The sequence below is a fragment of the Pelodiscus sinensis genome, chromosome 1 (genome assembly GCF_052426305.1).
Source record: "Pelodiscus sinensis isolate ZL-2025 chromosome 1, ASM5242630v1, whole genome shotgun sequence".
Taxonomy (NCBI): domain Eukaryota; kingdom Metazoa; phylum Chordata; order Testudines; family Trionychidae; genus Pelodiscus; species Pelodiscus sinensis.
In genome coordinates this window covers 241,837,954-241,853,454 of record NC_143052.1, presented here as the reverse complement: position 1 = coordinate 241,853,454, position 15,501 = coordinate 241,837,954, and the positions used below count along the sequence as shown (strand labels likewise).

The 15,501-nt window shown below is 37.3% G+C and overlaps 1 protein-coding gene across 1 annotated transcript; it reads right to left on the bottom strand.

Annotated features, from left to right (window-relative positions):
• Positions 1–1,879: 1,879 nt before the first annotated feature.
• Positions 1,880–9,854, bottom strand: ATP4B (ATPase H+/K+ transporting subunit beta). Its single transcript, XM_075920628.2, is given in 7 exon segments — positions 1,880–2,080; positions 2,255–2,366; positions 3,074–3,120; positions 4,002–4,201; positions 5,379–5,492; positions 6,651–6,779; positions 9,668–9,854. Coding segments are annotated over 7 exon segments (876 nt in total). The 5' UTR covers positions 9,780–9,854; the 3' UTR covers positions 1,880–1,918.
• Between the last annotated feature and the right edge of the window lie 5,647 nt (positions 9,855–15,501).

Below are 15,501 nucleotides of genomic sequence, written 5' to 3'. Positions count from 1 at the left end.
ATTCAAAAATATCTTTGTTTACTGAGCAAAGTGCCTCTTATGTGTTTAAAATATCCTGGATTTTTTCCCCAAATAATTTAAAGCATATTGTGCTGATCTACTTTTAGAAATCTTACTCGTATTCTTTTCATAGTTGTTAGTTTGATTTTTAATATTTCTAAATCTATATATACATTATTTTAACATCTACTCCTATGGGTGTTTGTGCCAAAAAAAAATCTGCAAGAAAAAATTAAAAATTTTCTGCATATTTTGTGTCAAAATAAAACAATGTAGCACCTCCAATAGCAATTATTTTTTTATGTCTGTAACAATACAGATAACAAAAAAGATTCAGGATTTTTTTTTGACAAATAGATTACTTAGCAGGTATATTAATACAGAACTCTGTGTTCTAATTCATTTAGACTACTATACAGAAACTTATTTATTGCACCCCTCACGAGCAATGCAAACGATATAGCTAGGGATAATGGAGGAGCCAAGGGAGAAGGATATAGCTAGACAGAAGCCTGGGTCTGAACTTGGAAGATTGTTGGGTATGAGTTGGAAAAGTATGGAATAGGGAGCTTCCCCCATGCAGACTCTGGCTTGACCCCCCTTTTACTCCCCCATTCAGTCAGGTACATCAGTACTTGGCCCATGTAGCTCTGGCCTTATACCCTTGTGCCCATGTGGCTCTGTGCCCCACTCAGCCACTCATCTCCCCATGTAACCTTGTACCTCCTCCATCTCCATTTGGCCCTGCACCTCCCTTCCTATTGTGGCCTCATTCCTCCATCCCCTAGCCCTTATGAGCCCTGTTCTGACCCTCCAGCAGCCCTATACTGTCTCCCCATTGCGCCTGACCTGGCCCAAGAAGTGCTGTGAAGAAGACAAACTCTTTCTCTCCCCTAGTGGGGGGAAAGAATTGCTGCTCTATTCTGTTTGACTCTGGTGGGTAAAAGGCAGAACTACCGCAATTTATAGCGGAAGCTTTTTTTTTTTTTTCCTCCACAAAAATGCATGGATCATTAATTATGCACATGTGCAATGACTCAGAATTTCCTCAGAGTAATCAAATATGTTTCATTTTTCAGGCTCCATTCAAACCATTAGCTAGCCAAAACTCCATAGGGGTAACTATTTTACAGAAATAATATACTCTTTGTTCACTTGTGATTTCACCCCAATTCTGATTGATGTAGTAAGATACTACATTTTCACTGATTAGTTTTTATTAAATGAAACACATGCACATTTTCCAATTGCTGTAATACCAGATACATAAACTACACAGTCTAATTTTCAGGTCCCTTCTTTTACAGCCAGTTATGTACCACAAAACAAATAATATGGCTGACTAAATATTACCAAATATATTAATGCATGATACTTAGATTTGAATACACTTTACACTTTTACTAAGTGAATAAAACTAATTAAATTACATTGAAAACTTGTATTTCAAAACATGAGGGTATTGTGTTTTGCAGCTGTTGGAGTGCTTCTACCATGGCCATGTATAGAATCATTATTAGTTGTGTCCAGAAAAGTGACTAAAATAGACATCTCAGTATTCTGTCCATGCTTTTCATGAATCATATATGCTCAATGTAGACAAAGCCCATTTCATACTAATATTTGTGCTAAAACACTCACATACAGTAGCCATGGAATAGGAAATTCTATTTATACATCATCCAAATTACTACCTTCTTGCTTCATACATTGTAAATTATATCGTGATTTTTTTTTTTATGGTGGGATGATCTTGCAATATTGGCATTAACAAAATGGTTTTTTAAACTGAAATCTGAGCAAATTTTATATGGAAATCATGGAGAAAAAATATGTATAAAATGTGGTGACATTTAAGTCACTTTACATCTCACACACACACACTTTTCTAAAATGTCTTCATTTGTACCAGTAATACCTAATCTTGTATTCTCATTTTGAACTCCACTTTTCCTTCATATGGGTCATGAGGATTATCGTAGGTGATTCCAGCTCCAATGATTCTGCACACAATGGTAATTTCTTTATTCCTTGTAATATTGAGAAATTTCACTGCTACCAAAGGATTACTGTAGGTTGGCTAGGATGAAACAGATTTTTTAATCTTATTTTGAAAACTTGAACTATCAAATTAAAAACACTTTTAAATTAAATTTTGATCAAATTCACATAACTTTGCAGAGATATTTCAAACTCCTAATCTAATAAAAACATAGGGGAATAAAACCACAAATCTGACTTCAGAAACACATACCTGTGCTTTTTTCCCATAGTAAGGGAAGTAGTGAAGGCTAAAGGTGCCGTTAACTGGGTAGTATTGTAGTTCCAGTGGACTGGAATCATGATGCTATTTTTGAAGATAAGAAATCAGATTTGTTAGCATGCAAACCATAAACCAGCTCTCAACTTTCAACAAGATGAAATTCAAGGAAGACAAGTGCAAAATACCACGCTTGAGGAAGGAAAAATCAAGTGCACAAATACAAATGGGAAATAACTGACTAGATAATAGTACTACTGAAATGGATCTGGGAACCATACATTGAGTATGAGCCAAGGATATGAAGAAGGTGGAAAAAAAAGGTCTAGTATCATTCTGAGACTTAACAGGATTGTCATGTGTAAGATGCAGGATATAATTATTGAGCACTAATGAGGAATCAGGAGGAGTATTGTCTAATTCTGGGCACCACACATTGGGAAGGACATAGACAACTTGGAGAGAGTCCAGAAGAGAACGAAAAAAATTAGAAAAGGTTTAGAAAATGAGACCTGAAAACTTAAAAAAAAACCCTGCATGTTTAGTTGTCATCAGTCTTCAAATATGTCAAGGGCCGTTTTAAAGAAGACTGTGATCAATTGTTCTCCATATCCACTGAAGCTAGGGCAAGAAGTAATGAGCTTAATCTGCAGCAAGGAAGAGTTAGGTTAGATAGTAACTTGAAAAGTGTTTTGTTAGGGAAATAATGATCTTCAAAGGTGCAAGAGCATCAACAAATCCTATTGAAATCAGCGGTCACTGCAGTGCTTGGAGTTTTTGAAATATGAGCATTCTGTACTTACGTGAGCTGTACAATTCACTCTTGGTGCAGTGCCATTGCCAGGCAAAAAATTGATAATCTGAAACAATAAATGTTCACATTAGTCACTTCAGAATTAGTTACAATGTAAACAGTGGCAAAATGATGTTCAGATTTGCATATTGCTTTAGCTGCCTTTGTCTGACTCTTAGTAAGAATTGTGAAGCTCAGATCAGTTTACTTGTTGGCGACAATAAAAAAAACACTTTATGGTGAAGTATCATAATTGTGATGTGGAACACCATTGCTTCCTGGCTTTTCTTTCTGTTAGCGAGGCTAACTAATCGAATTGGATGCATTCATTTAGAAACTAGTGTTCAATAAGAAGTTTCTTAATGCATTAGTAAAATTAAAGTTTTTAAAATCTGTATTTTGCTGCCCTCTGTGAGCTGACACATCAGCATTGCCTATAGTTGAATAAATGGGCATCTCCTTCTGTGATGCTAACGGGCAGGATTCCTATCACCCATAGAAAAAACAGGGAGTAAGCATCACTGGGGAGTGTGAGGCAGGATCTTCCCATCTTCTCTGCTAAAGCTTGAGCTGGTAAAATGTCTAAGCAAGGCCTTACTGGAGAAAGTGGTAGCTTTTTTAAAGGAGCCTGTTCTTCACATGCAAAAACCAAGTGCACAAACTTTCCTCTCTCAGCTAGATTTTGCAGATATTCGTTTTCACTCTCTAGTTCAAATTTCATTTACTTGGAACGTGTGATGTCATAATTTTACTAATTCTCAAGTAATTCATAGGATCATCTAAGAAAAAGACAATACCTGAATTTCTAATTCAAAATTAAGTTTAGATTCATCAGCAATGGATGATACAGAATCCCCAAGCATGGAAAAGTATTCTGATTATTCTTCTATCAAACATTAGTTAATGCATCAGTCTTTTTTTTTTCAGTACTTTAGGTTTGGTACTTACTCGGTTCATTTTTATAATTAAACATGGTTCTCCTTCTGGAAATCCAAAAGTGGAATTTTCTTTGTTACAACAGTTTTCCAGCATATCTGATGTGAACTTGCAGGAGTATTTTGTTTTGTTTGGGCCAAGGAATGAGTTTTGAAAGAAGTATTTCTCACTTGTGCAGTTGATGTTGGCATGTTGTGCAGTCGTATTATATGCTATATCAATACAAAACAAAAAAATCAAAAAATGAATTCCTCCATCTCCTGGTTCTTGGCAATGAATTATTCCCTTACAGATTATAATTTTTAATACCAGGCTACAGGGGTTTTGTTTTTCTTTTTGTTTTTGTATGTGTGAAAGACCTACTTGTATTTCTAAAGAGAATGAAATCAAATAGTGTTAAAAAGAATAAATTGTACTTTATAATTCACTAACAAAAACTATATTAAAATGGAGTGAAGGGACAGTGTATATCAGTAATCCATATAATAAAATCTATATCAGTAAAATCCATAATGAAGATGTTACAATTATCCTCACAACAATCCTTAGAAATTCAGGAAATTCCAACCTAGGGTTTAACGTAAAATAAATCCTAAAATATAGTAAGGTATTAAGGCACTGAAACAACTTTAATATGTGCTGAAGTGACATCAGGCAATAATCACGTGATTACAATTAAGTCATCCATATGTATTTATGGTCTCATGAGATTCTTTTTTCCCCCTCTTGATGTCACAATATTAAGATAATTTGGGAGAGGGAAAACTCATGGTGCTGCATTTCTAGAATCACCCATTTTACATTAATTTGACTTTTAAATTAATTAACAAGTTTACTTGTACACTTGCAGAAAATGTATTCAATACTGAACGACTGTACTGTTTTATAATCACAGTGTTGTAGCTGAAGAAAGATGTGCTATGTTTTCCTTACTAAGCAAAGAGACTAACTCTCTAAGGCTACAGCTACACTGCCATTTTTTTCGGAAGAAGATATGCAAATTGTGCTCACATTTGCATATCTTCCTCTGATTCTTTTTGCAGAAGAGGTTTTGCCAATATTTGGCCCCGTATAGACGGGGGAAAAAAACCCCTCTTTCACAAGATCCCTTATTCCTCGTCAATCGAGGTTTACACGGTCTTGCGAAAAAGGGTTTTTTTCTGACATGCCCCATCTACACAGGGCCAAATATTGGCAAAACCTCTTCCGCAAAAAGAATTGGAAGAAGATATGCAAATGCGAGTGCGATTTGCATATTTTCTTCCGAAAAAAATGGCAGTGTAGCTGTAGCCTAAGTGCAGAACTTAACTCTTTCTTCACTAGGGAGCAATGATCTCTGCTTCTCTAATGTTGCGTTTATATTTAAATAAATCGTATTTCTTTTCATACCCGAAAGAAATGTGTGGAGAACTGATACGTAGTTCTCCCAGGAGCTTTTGTCAGATACGTTGTAATAAATTTCTAATCCTCCATCACCATAAACATCTGGTCGTAACGTTACCCCTTTATTAAAAAAAAAGAAAAGAAAAGTGAAGCATTTTGGGTATAAATCAATTGACTTAAACTAATTATAGATGCGACACTGAGATAAAAGCTACCAGTGGAACTCCACTGAGCCCCCGCTTGCGGTTGACCTGTACAAGAACCATAGCAAACTCTAGAAAGTGTATTCAAAAATACTTCCTACTTGCGAAATGCTTTCTTTTTCTCTTTGATTCATGAATGTCTCCCTTATTTTCAGAATGCCCTAAAATATAAGTGTGACTGATGTCACATTTCATTTTTACTGCATTCTCCCCCAACACTTGTTATAAATACTGCATATAACTATTGTATCTAAAAGTTTATTTCTCTGTGGAATGACTTTCCAACATGCAAACTTAACGTTTGACAGTAAGTAATTTTCCAGTAAGCTTTACACTTATTAAATGTTGAGAGAGAATATTTGATCACAGTCAAGTAGTATCAGTTTTAGGGTTACACATCTACGTATTGTTTTCCATTCCCTAGTTTAGAAATCCTAGGTGGAACAATTCCATACTTATATAAATTGTCTAGTGATTTGAGTAACTGATTTTTATTGCCCCTTCCCCCCGCACATCGGTTCACATTTTCAAGTCCTAATCTTTATCGCTAATTCCATGTTTCTTTGTCCTCCTTTATTTTTACTTTTACTTTATGCCGTATTTTTTTTCTTTTTCACATTTTTCTTTTAATCTTCTTTGGTCTCTCCTTTTCTATACCACCTCACTGCCGTGTTTCTGCTTCTAGAAATTTCATATTCCTTTTATCCTTTCTCCTTCCCTGAGTGTCCAGTGTCTAAAGAGACTTGCAGGTGCTGCTGGTAAGGAGTTGGAGTCCTATCTTGTTTAGGAAATAAAGCCTCATAGAATAGGGCTAAGGCAGGAAATTTCCCTGAAATTCCTCTTGCAATTTCCTTTGATTTGCTCACTGAGAGAGCAGGTTTAAATATGTGATTGGGCCTGCTCCAGCACACATCAGATCCCCTGAAAGCCGTAGATTGTCAGGACCCTGATCCTGTGCCCCTACTTTGTGTCCTCAGCACCCTGACCATTCCTCTACACAGAAGATGGTGTGAGAAATTAGTGACTTTGATACATTAGTTGTATGGCATGAAATGGTCAGAATTTGTTACAGTACCTGGCGATTTTAATCGATCTTGATAGTCCGGTGTATATGGATTGATTGTCCTCATTAAGGAATATATTGCGAGTGCAAACAGCCCAGTCATCACCACATAGAAAGCAACATAGTACAGACTGATCCACACTGTGGAGAAAATGTATTAACAATATCAAGTTAAAGTGAAAATGAGGGAAAGTTCTTCCTGCTATGTTTACTTTTTGGTAGATGCTATTATGACTAAAAAACTTGAAACGACTAGGAAAGTGGTGAAGCAAAGAACAGAATCTTGTTTTGAACTTGTGTATAGTGGGAGTCATAGATATCCATTATCTTCTAGAATTGGGCCCTAAGTTTGGTATTTTGAGTCTAATTTTTTTTAAAATTCTGGAAGATGTTGTGAATTCATCTTATAAAGAAGATAATAAAGATGTAGAATAATATACCACTGGATATTATTTATTGACTGATAAATTTCTTTTAACTCATGTAAATTTGGATAGCTTGAAAGAAGGAGTAGAAGGCTTCCCATTACACTATACAAAAGTTGATTATTTTTTACTTAGCTGGTGCACAGATTATAAATTGAAAAATCTGTGCAGCTTCTTAGCATAACTATTTTTGCATGTTCACCCTACTTGTCTGTGCATTTCATATGAAGGATATAAAACAGTTCTGGTGAATTTCACTGATACCACCAGTCTGCTAAAAATATGATTTGGTCACAAATCCCATTTACACTGATTTCACACTTTATCACTGAACCCTCTTCTGGTAAATCCCTTCTCACTGCTCCCTGGTTTACATTGGTGTGAGTTTAGAAACAGGCTCTGTTTCTTCATACTTGTGTATAAAATACCTAGCATGCTGTTAGTTCCATATACATAATTCATAAAATAATCCAGATGGAATAAGTTTTAAAAAATCATTAATTTTTTATCATATAACCCCTGCACTCTGCAATATTAGGAAAGGTTAATTTTAAGTAGATTTTCTTTTAAATTTAAAAATTGCTCTTAAGATGCATTGTATCGAGTTTCTGCTTAGATAAACATCTTACAGGCAAATCTGCTATCTCATGAAAAGAGTGGGGGTGAGGGGGAGAAACATTAGTATCTGTAAACAAGAAACCTTAAATCAGTTAGAGCTTAGCTTCTTTGAATGTATGCCACGAAACATACAGTTATTTTATAGAAACAAGGAGGAGTCCTCTGGCGTCTTAAAGACTATCAGATTTATTTTGGGCATAAGTTTTCACGGGTAAAACCACTGTTGCAGATACAGACTAACATGGCTACCCCCTTAAACTTCAGGGGGTAGCTGAGTTAGTCTGTAACAGAAAATAAACAACAAATGGTCTGGTACTTGTTATTATAACGGCAGGGTTGATGATGGATGGATTGCTTTGAAATGTGCATCTGTGTGCTGGGTTTAAACAGCAGATTTACTTAATAGAAAGGATATCAGAAAAATAAATTGGGAAAAGTAAACAATATTTCCAAATACTTGGATCAGAAATTTAACTTCATTTGCTTCCCATATAGTCCTGAAGATAGAGAGGAAGAGGAAAAAAAGCAGTTTGGCTGTGTCTAAACTGGCAAGTTTTTCCGGAAAATCATCTGCTTTTCCAGAAAATCTTGCCAGCTGTCTACACTGGCCGCTTGAATTTCCGGAAAAGCACTGACGATCTCATGTAAAATCATCAGTGCTTTTCCGGAAAAACTATGCTGCTCCCATTTGGGCAAAAGTCTTTTTCCGAAAGACTTTTGCGCAAAAGGGCCAGTGTAGATAACATAGTACTGTTTTCCACAAAAAAGCCCCAATCGTGAAAAAGGCGATCGGGGCTTTTTTGCGGAAAACTGCGTCTAGATAGGCCATGGACGCTTTTCCACAAAAAGTGCTTTTGCGGAAAAGCATCCTGCCAATCTAGACGCACTTTTCCAAAAATGCTTTTAACGGAAAAATTTTCCGTTAAAAGCATTTTCGGAAATTCATGCCAGTGTAGACGTAGCCTTCCTGTCTTGTCTATGTTATCATGACATATGATAATTTCTGTAGTCTGGAGCATTTGAAACAGCCAATGAAAATCAAAAGAAGTTTTGGGTACACAAAAACTACAAAGCCAGTCCCGCCTCCCTACCCCCACCCCGTTAATCCTGATGTCAGAATCATGTCATACTTAAAACAGATAAGTATTAATAATTAAAGATTATCTTAACAGGTATCCCTGACAATAATTTGAACAAGAATGGTTTAAAAAGTTTCTCATACTTGAGGAAAATACTTGGACCAGTTTTTCTTTATTAAAATGGCCTGTTATATAGCCAATTGTTGTTAACCTTTGATATGATGTCTATAAACTGATCAGAAATGTTAAGTCCTGGTGAAAGAGCACTCAATTGTATGCAGTCTGGCTTTGGTAGACATTCTGAAAAAACACTGTCTTGTCATAGTATATTATAATTATTTTTCAGTTTCATAAATCATGGAACCATGTGCATTAGATATGGATGTCAAAGGAGATATTGTCATTGATTTAGCTGGGAGCGGGTCTTAAGAACTTAATTATTTTAATCTTTCTATATAAATCAATCATGCCACTACCTTAATCATTTTGTTTGCTCCTTTCTGTGCTTGGTCCATTTTTTCCAAATAATTCTTTCATTGTCTTGTTTTAAATTATTCCTAAAGCTGTACATTTCATCCTAATGGTTGTTTGGGAATTTTAGTCATGGCAAAAAAAAAATCTGTCAATATGTAAAAGTCTTTAGAGATTCCAAATATCTTCATTCAATACCTTCATCCTAAGAAACATTACAGAAAAGGAACTCATGCGTTTACTAAATATCTCATCAACCCCTGTGATGACTCGCAAGTAAGCCATGAAAATTAAAGATCTTCATGATCATGCAATAGTCATCAAATCATCCTACCAAATTAACGAGGGACAAACAAAAACAAAAGTCATGCATCTTCCTAACAGTACTAGAAAGAAGAAAAGATTGTTGCTTTTGTAAAAGTATGTGACCACATACCCCAGTTAATTAAGGTCCTTCCCATTAACTGTCCTGTATCTGGATTCCAGACAAAACGCTTGAAATTTTCCATCCGTTGGCTGCAGGTCTTCTTTTCATTTAAAGCTGCCATTTTCTCAAAAAAACCCAAAACAAAAACAAAACCCAAACACACAGACAACCCCTGAAAACCAAAGGAAAACCAGAAACCAAGAAATTCAACTGATGCCCAAACAGCTAGTCAAGAAGAACACTCTCCTTTTTATACTTTCCTTCCCTGAAGGTCAAACAGATTACACCCAATATCAACGAAACCACCTAATCACAAAATATTGTCCTTTACAAACATTGCTGATAAAGTCCAATGTTCAGGTTGGCAAAGAAAAATGAGTTGCTATCAAATGTCCTTCTGTTTTCTCTTTAATACCTCAGTAGATCTGCAACATTACACATTTTGTACAGCAACTTTAGAGCTTGTGATACATTCAGGCTTGATAGCTATTATCGAAGCAGATAAAGTTACAGAGCATTGCTTCCCTGCATTTTTTTTCCTTTTTAATAACCTCCAATGAGTGGACCAAATTCTACCCTTACATCACAAAAAATCCCCATCAATGGGCTTGCTTGAGGAATAAGTTGTAGCAGAATTAGGTTAATTATCCATTCGGTTTGCCACCTTTCACAAGTACAATGAGAATTTCTCCTTGCTTTCTATTATAATCTCTGATTGTATTAGTTTGGCCACATGAAGGATACTAGTATCATTTACTTCATATCCCTGTTTCATTCACTATACAGCATTGTACCAAATGAAGCAAGGGTCCCACAGAAAAAATGCCGTGTAAAAATTATAATGCGTGTGTATAATGAAGCAGAAGTATGCTGGCAAACTTAACTTTAGCATTCACTTCACCTAAAACTTGGGTTCCCCAAAGATATTTTCTTCATTTTATGCATGAGGAGTAGTCCAGGTGAAATCAATAGTTGTGTGAGTCTCTGTAGGATCAGGATCATAAAGTACTTTTGGCTAGTTTTTTTTTCTGAAAAGAAGAAAGGGTGTAGTTTTAGGACTCAATCTGTTTTAAAAACAAGAAGTCCATTGACACCTTAGAGACTAAGAAAAAGTATTATCCATTTATAAAAGAGCAGGCTCTGATAAGTTCTACTAGCACCCACAAAAATAGAGGTTCAGAATTTAGTTTTTTAAGATCCCTGACCTCTTGACATGCTGTGATTTTAACCACACCACCATCCTTTAGCCTTATACCTGATGTTAAGTATCTGTGTTAACCTACTGTCAGAAATATCTAGGATTAAATCTGGGTCCCACTGAAGTTAACAGCAAAACTTTCTGACAATTCAATGGCACCAAGTTTTCACTTCAATACATAGCTGTATCTGATATTTCTTGATTTCCATTCATTTCAAAGGACAGTGGAGGCAGTCTGGGGTGGCAGCAGCCCCTGTCTGTGGGGAGTTCCAAGCTCCCTATGGACAGAAGCTGCTTTGTCGCGGGCTCTCCTGCCCTCCCTTCCTCCCCCGCTGACGCAAGCAGTGGGGGTGACAGGCAGCACTGTGGAACTGGTGCATGGGGGAACTGGCTTTTAAGCCAGCTCCCCCCAGCATCAGCTCCTGCCTGTCCCCCCTCACAGCTCCTATAGGAGGCAGCAAGGGGGGGCAGGCAGGTCCATGGGAGCCAATTCACATGGAGAGCCTGCTTGAAAGCCAGCTCCGTGTGTGTATTTGCTCCCACCTATCTCCCTCACTCTTCGCGCTGCTGCCTTTCTTTCAGAGGCAGCAGTGTGGGGGTAGGGAGGGCAGGAGGATCCAGTGCTTGTGAGGAGCCTGCTGAAAGCCAGCTCCTCAGGGGTACTGGCTCCTGCTTCTGATACAGTGGCAGCAGTGTGGGTGGAGAGTACATATAGTCGATAGGATTAATCTAAAAATCTAGGCTTATTGGTTAATTGTTTATTTGACTACATGCTAATGTCCCTAGTGATAAGACCAACTTAAGTCGTATGATAAATGGCCTACACAAGGCTCTGTACTTGCACCAATCTTTTTTAATTTTACAAATGACATGACTCCAACTAAAATCATGAAAATTTGGATATGCAGATAATTCTGTTATGACAATCCAAGCACCAAACCTTCATGGCACAGAGAGAGCATTAACTATGGAATAATACTTTAGGAAATGGAGGCTTAAACCAACCTCTGGAAAAATAATAGTAAGTGCACTTCATTTTAATAATATAACACATTGAAAGTAGCTTTCCGTGGTAAAAAATGTGACATGATTACATTCCAACATATCTAGGAGTGAGACTTGAATGCCCCTTCACCTTCCATGATCACCTTAAGAAAGCAGCTGCTAAGATAAAAATGAGAGCCAACATATCTCAAAAACTAGCAGGTGCATCTCGAGTGCATCTGTATCAGTGCTGCAAACATCAGAAAGAGCAGTTCTATATTTGATAACTGAATATTGTGCACTGGTATGGAGCAGATGCAGCCACACATGACTTGTGGGCACCCAGCTGTGTACAGTGATGCAATGCATCACTGGAACCCATAAGTTGATTCCAACACAATAGCTACCTGTTGTGTCTAACACCCACCTCCCTTTCTGGCCAATATGTCAAATTGATGCAACATTTCGCAAAACTCAGTGAATCCAGAAAAGCAGATGTCTTCTTATCCACTAAATCCCTGACAATACACCCATCCAAAGCTCTTAAGTCCTGCAAGCCTTTCTGGGAACATTTGTTTAGCCTCATGCAATCAGGCTATGATCAGAAGGAAGCTTGGAAAGCAGATTGGGCTAAACAAGACTGAGAAAATAAGCACCTTATGCTGGATCCCAGACACAAGGCTCCTTCCATAGTCATCTTGATCAACTCTGAATTGAATCTGATCCCACCATTGTAGATGCAGACATCTAATGCACAAGTGGAAAATTAAGGGCTCCCTGGTGTATGAGCATGGCTTCCTACAACAAAGCACTGAACAGACCACATCTTCTTGTCTAATTTATAAATGTGAAGGAGGCATTACTGCAATAAATTCTGCTACTCCTGATGTAGCCATTTGGCTTGATCAACTTCACATGAAATGGTAGTTGCTGCTCTCCACCAACCACACGAAAGGAGAATTTGTAATGAGATGTCCACTTAACACTTCTTCTGGATGCTTTGCATTTAGCCATTTGCTGATAAAAGATATTCATTTCCTGAAAGTTAACTAAATATAACCATGGTGCAGAAGAGGGAACCCAAATAAGTCAGACAGTCACAGGATAAGTTTCTAAGTGAGGACACAATGGGGAAGTAAATTCAATGTAAATCAGATAGTAAGGTGATAGGTAAGAGCTGGAATGGATTTGTAAAGAACAAATCATATCAAACCAATCTGATAGCTTTCTTTGATAGGATAACAAGTCTTGTGGATAAGGGAGAAGAGGTGGATGTGGTATACCTAGACTTTAGTAAGGCATTTGATACAGTCTCGCATGATATTCTTATCAATAAACTAGGCAAATACAACTTAGATGGGGCTACTATAAGGTGGGTGCATAACTGGCTGGATAACAGTTCTCAGAGAGTAGTTATTAATGGTTCACAATACTGCTGGAAAGGTATAACAAGTGGGGTTACGCAGGGGTCTGTTTTGGGACTGGTTCTGTTCAATATCTTTATCAACGATTTAGATGGTAGCCTAGAGAGTACGCTTATTAAGTTTACAGATGATACCAACCTGGGAGGGGTTGCAACTGCTTTGGAGGATAGGGACATAATTCAAAATGATCTGGAGAAATGGTCTGAGGTAAACAGGATGAAGTTAAATAAGGACAAATGCAAAGTGCTCCACTTAGGAAGGAACAATCAGTTTCACACATACAGAATGGGATGCAACTATCTAGAAAGGAATACGGCAGAAAGGGATCTAGGGGTCATAGTGGACCACAAGCTAAATATGAGTCAACAGTGTGATGCTGTTGCAAAAAAAGCAAACATGATTCTGGGATGCATTAACAGGTGTGTTGTGAGCAAGACACAAGAAGTCATTCTTCCGCTCTACTCTGCGCTGATTAGGCCTCATTTGGAGTATCGTGTCTAGTTCTAGGCACCACATTTCAAGAAAGATGTGGAGAAATTGGAGAAGGTCCAGAGAAGAGCAACAAGAATGATTAAAGGTTTAGAGAACATGACCTATGAAAAAAGACTGAAAGAATTGGGATTGTTTAGTTTGGAAAAGAGAAGATTGAGAGGGGACATGATAGCGGTTTTCAGTTATCTAAAAGGTGTCACAAGGAGGAGGGAAAAAAAATTGTTCTTCCTGATCTCTGAGGATAGAACAAGAAGCAATGGGCTTAAACTGCAGCAAGGGAGGTTTAGGTTAGACATTAGGAAAAACTTCCTAACTCTCAGGGTGGTTAAACACTGGAATAAATTGGCTATGGAGGTTGTAGAATCTCCATCTCTGGAGATATTTAAGAGTAGATTAAATAAATGTTTATCAGGGATGGCCTAGACAGTATTGGGTCCTGTCATGAGGTCAGGGGACTGGACTCAATGACCTCTCAAGGTCCCTTCCAGTTCTAGTGTTCTATGATTCTATGATTCAGAGCAACTACTCAGTTCACCACAGGCTATTTTGCAACAGAGCCACTTTCTCACCCAGTTTGACATGGAATTGTGCTGGAAATGTCATAAACTATGTGAATCCTTTTGCTTGGCAAGTTCCCTGGCTCTTTTAAAGGCTGATTTCTGTTCAGCCACATCTTTTACAAAATCCTTGAAAAATCCTCCTGGTAGCATTGCCCAAGTAGTTCTCTCTTCCCCTCCTTCCCCCACCCCCACCCCAGCTAGCTGCATTGGTTTGTTTTGTACAATAAATCTGAGATATTTGATAATCTGTCCTTGACGTTTGGTATTTAAGCTCGTTTAGGAGCCAGAGGCCTGTGGGCTCTCCATAAGTAAGGGGAAAATGCACAACTGCTCATGTGTGAGAACTAATTTGTCTTTATAAACAAGCTAGTAGACTGCAGTGAAACAAGTGCAACACGGAGACACCAGAATATTGCGGTAACCCTTCCACTTGCTTTGTCAGTTCATTTTTAACTAATTCCTAGACCCTGGTCAGAATTCCTAGAGGTAAGTCCATTTGGCACATTCGTCAGTGTTATCCAGATGACCTCACTTCAAGTGGTCACATTCTTGGCTGATAAAGAAATGGAGTGAGAGACCTTGAAATGTGTTGCGTACAACAGTTGTCTTTGAGAGCTGTGAATTACACTATTTAAAGTTAGTAGCCATCTTCAAGCCAGTGGCATCTGTTGTGTAACATGTTCATTGAACTTCAACACACCAGATAGATGTCTCTAAAACCTTGTTATGCATATGAGGTGTCATTCTTCATTGCAGTATACACTGACTGGCAGAGTTAGATAATAACAGAGGGTATTTCTTATCAATATCACAAATACTGTGTTCAGAGGGAAATATTGATATATTAAATTTTTGGATGAGGAAAATCGAAAAGAAATTTCTGCTTTTGGGTTGGGTTGACTCAAATAAAAATGTTTCCATTTGTCAGAGTGTTTCATTTTAGGTCATTCATGCTAAAATTTGACACTTTACACTTAAGTTTGAATAAAGATTCTAATTATCTTACCCATTACAAAGATAGCTTCCCCTAATTATCACCTCTAATATCATTAGCTCACAGACATTTACCTCCTCCCCCATCCCCCTTCTGTTCTGAAATTTGATTTGTCCTTTTCCTATGTGTTCATTTTTTTAAATTGTATCCTTTGGTATATATGGTTGTGACAATTTTCTTCCACTATTTGA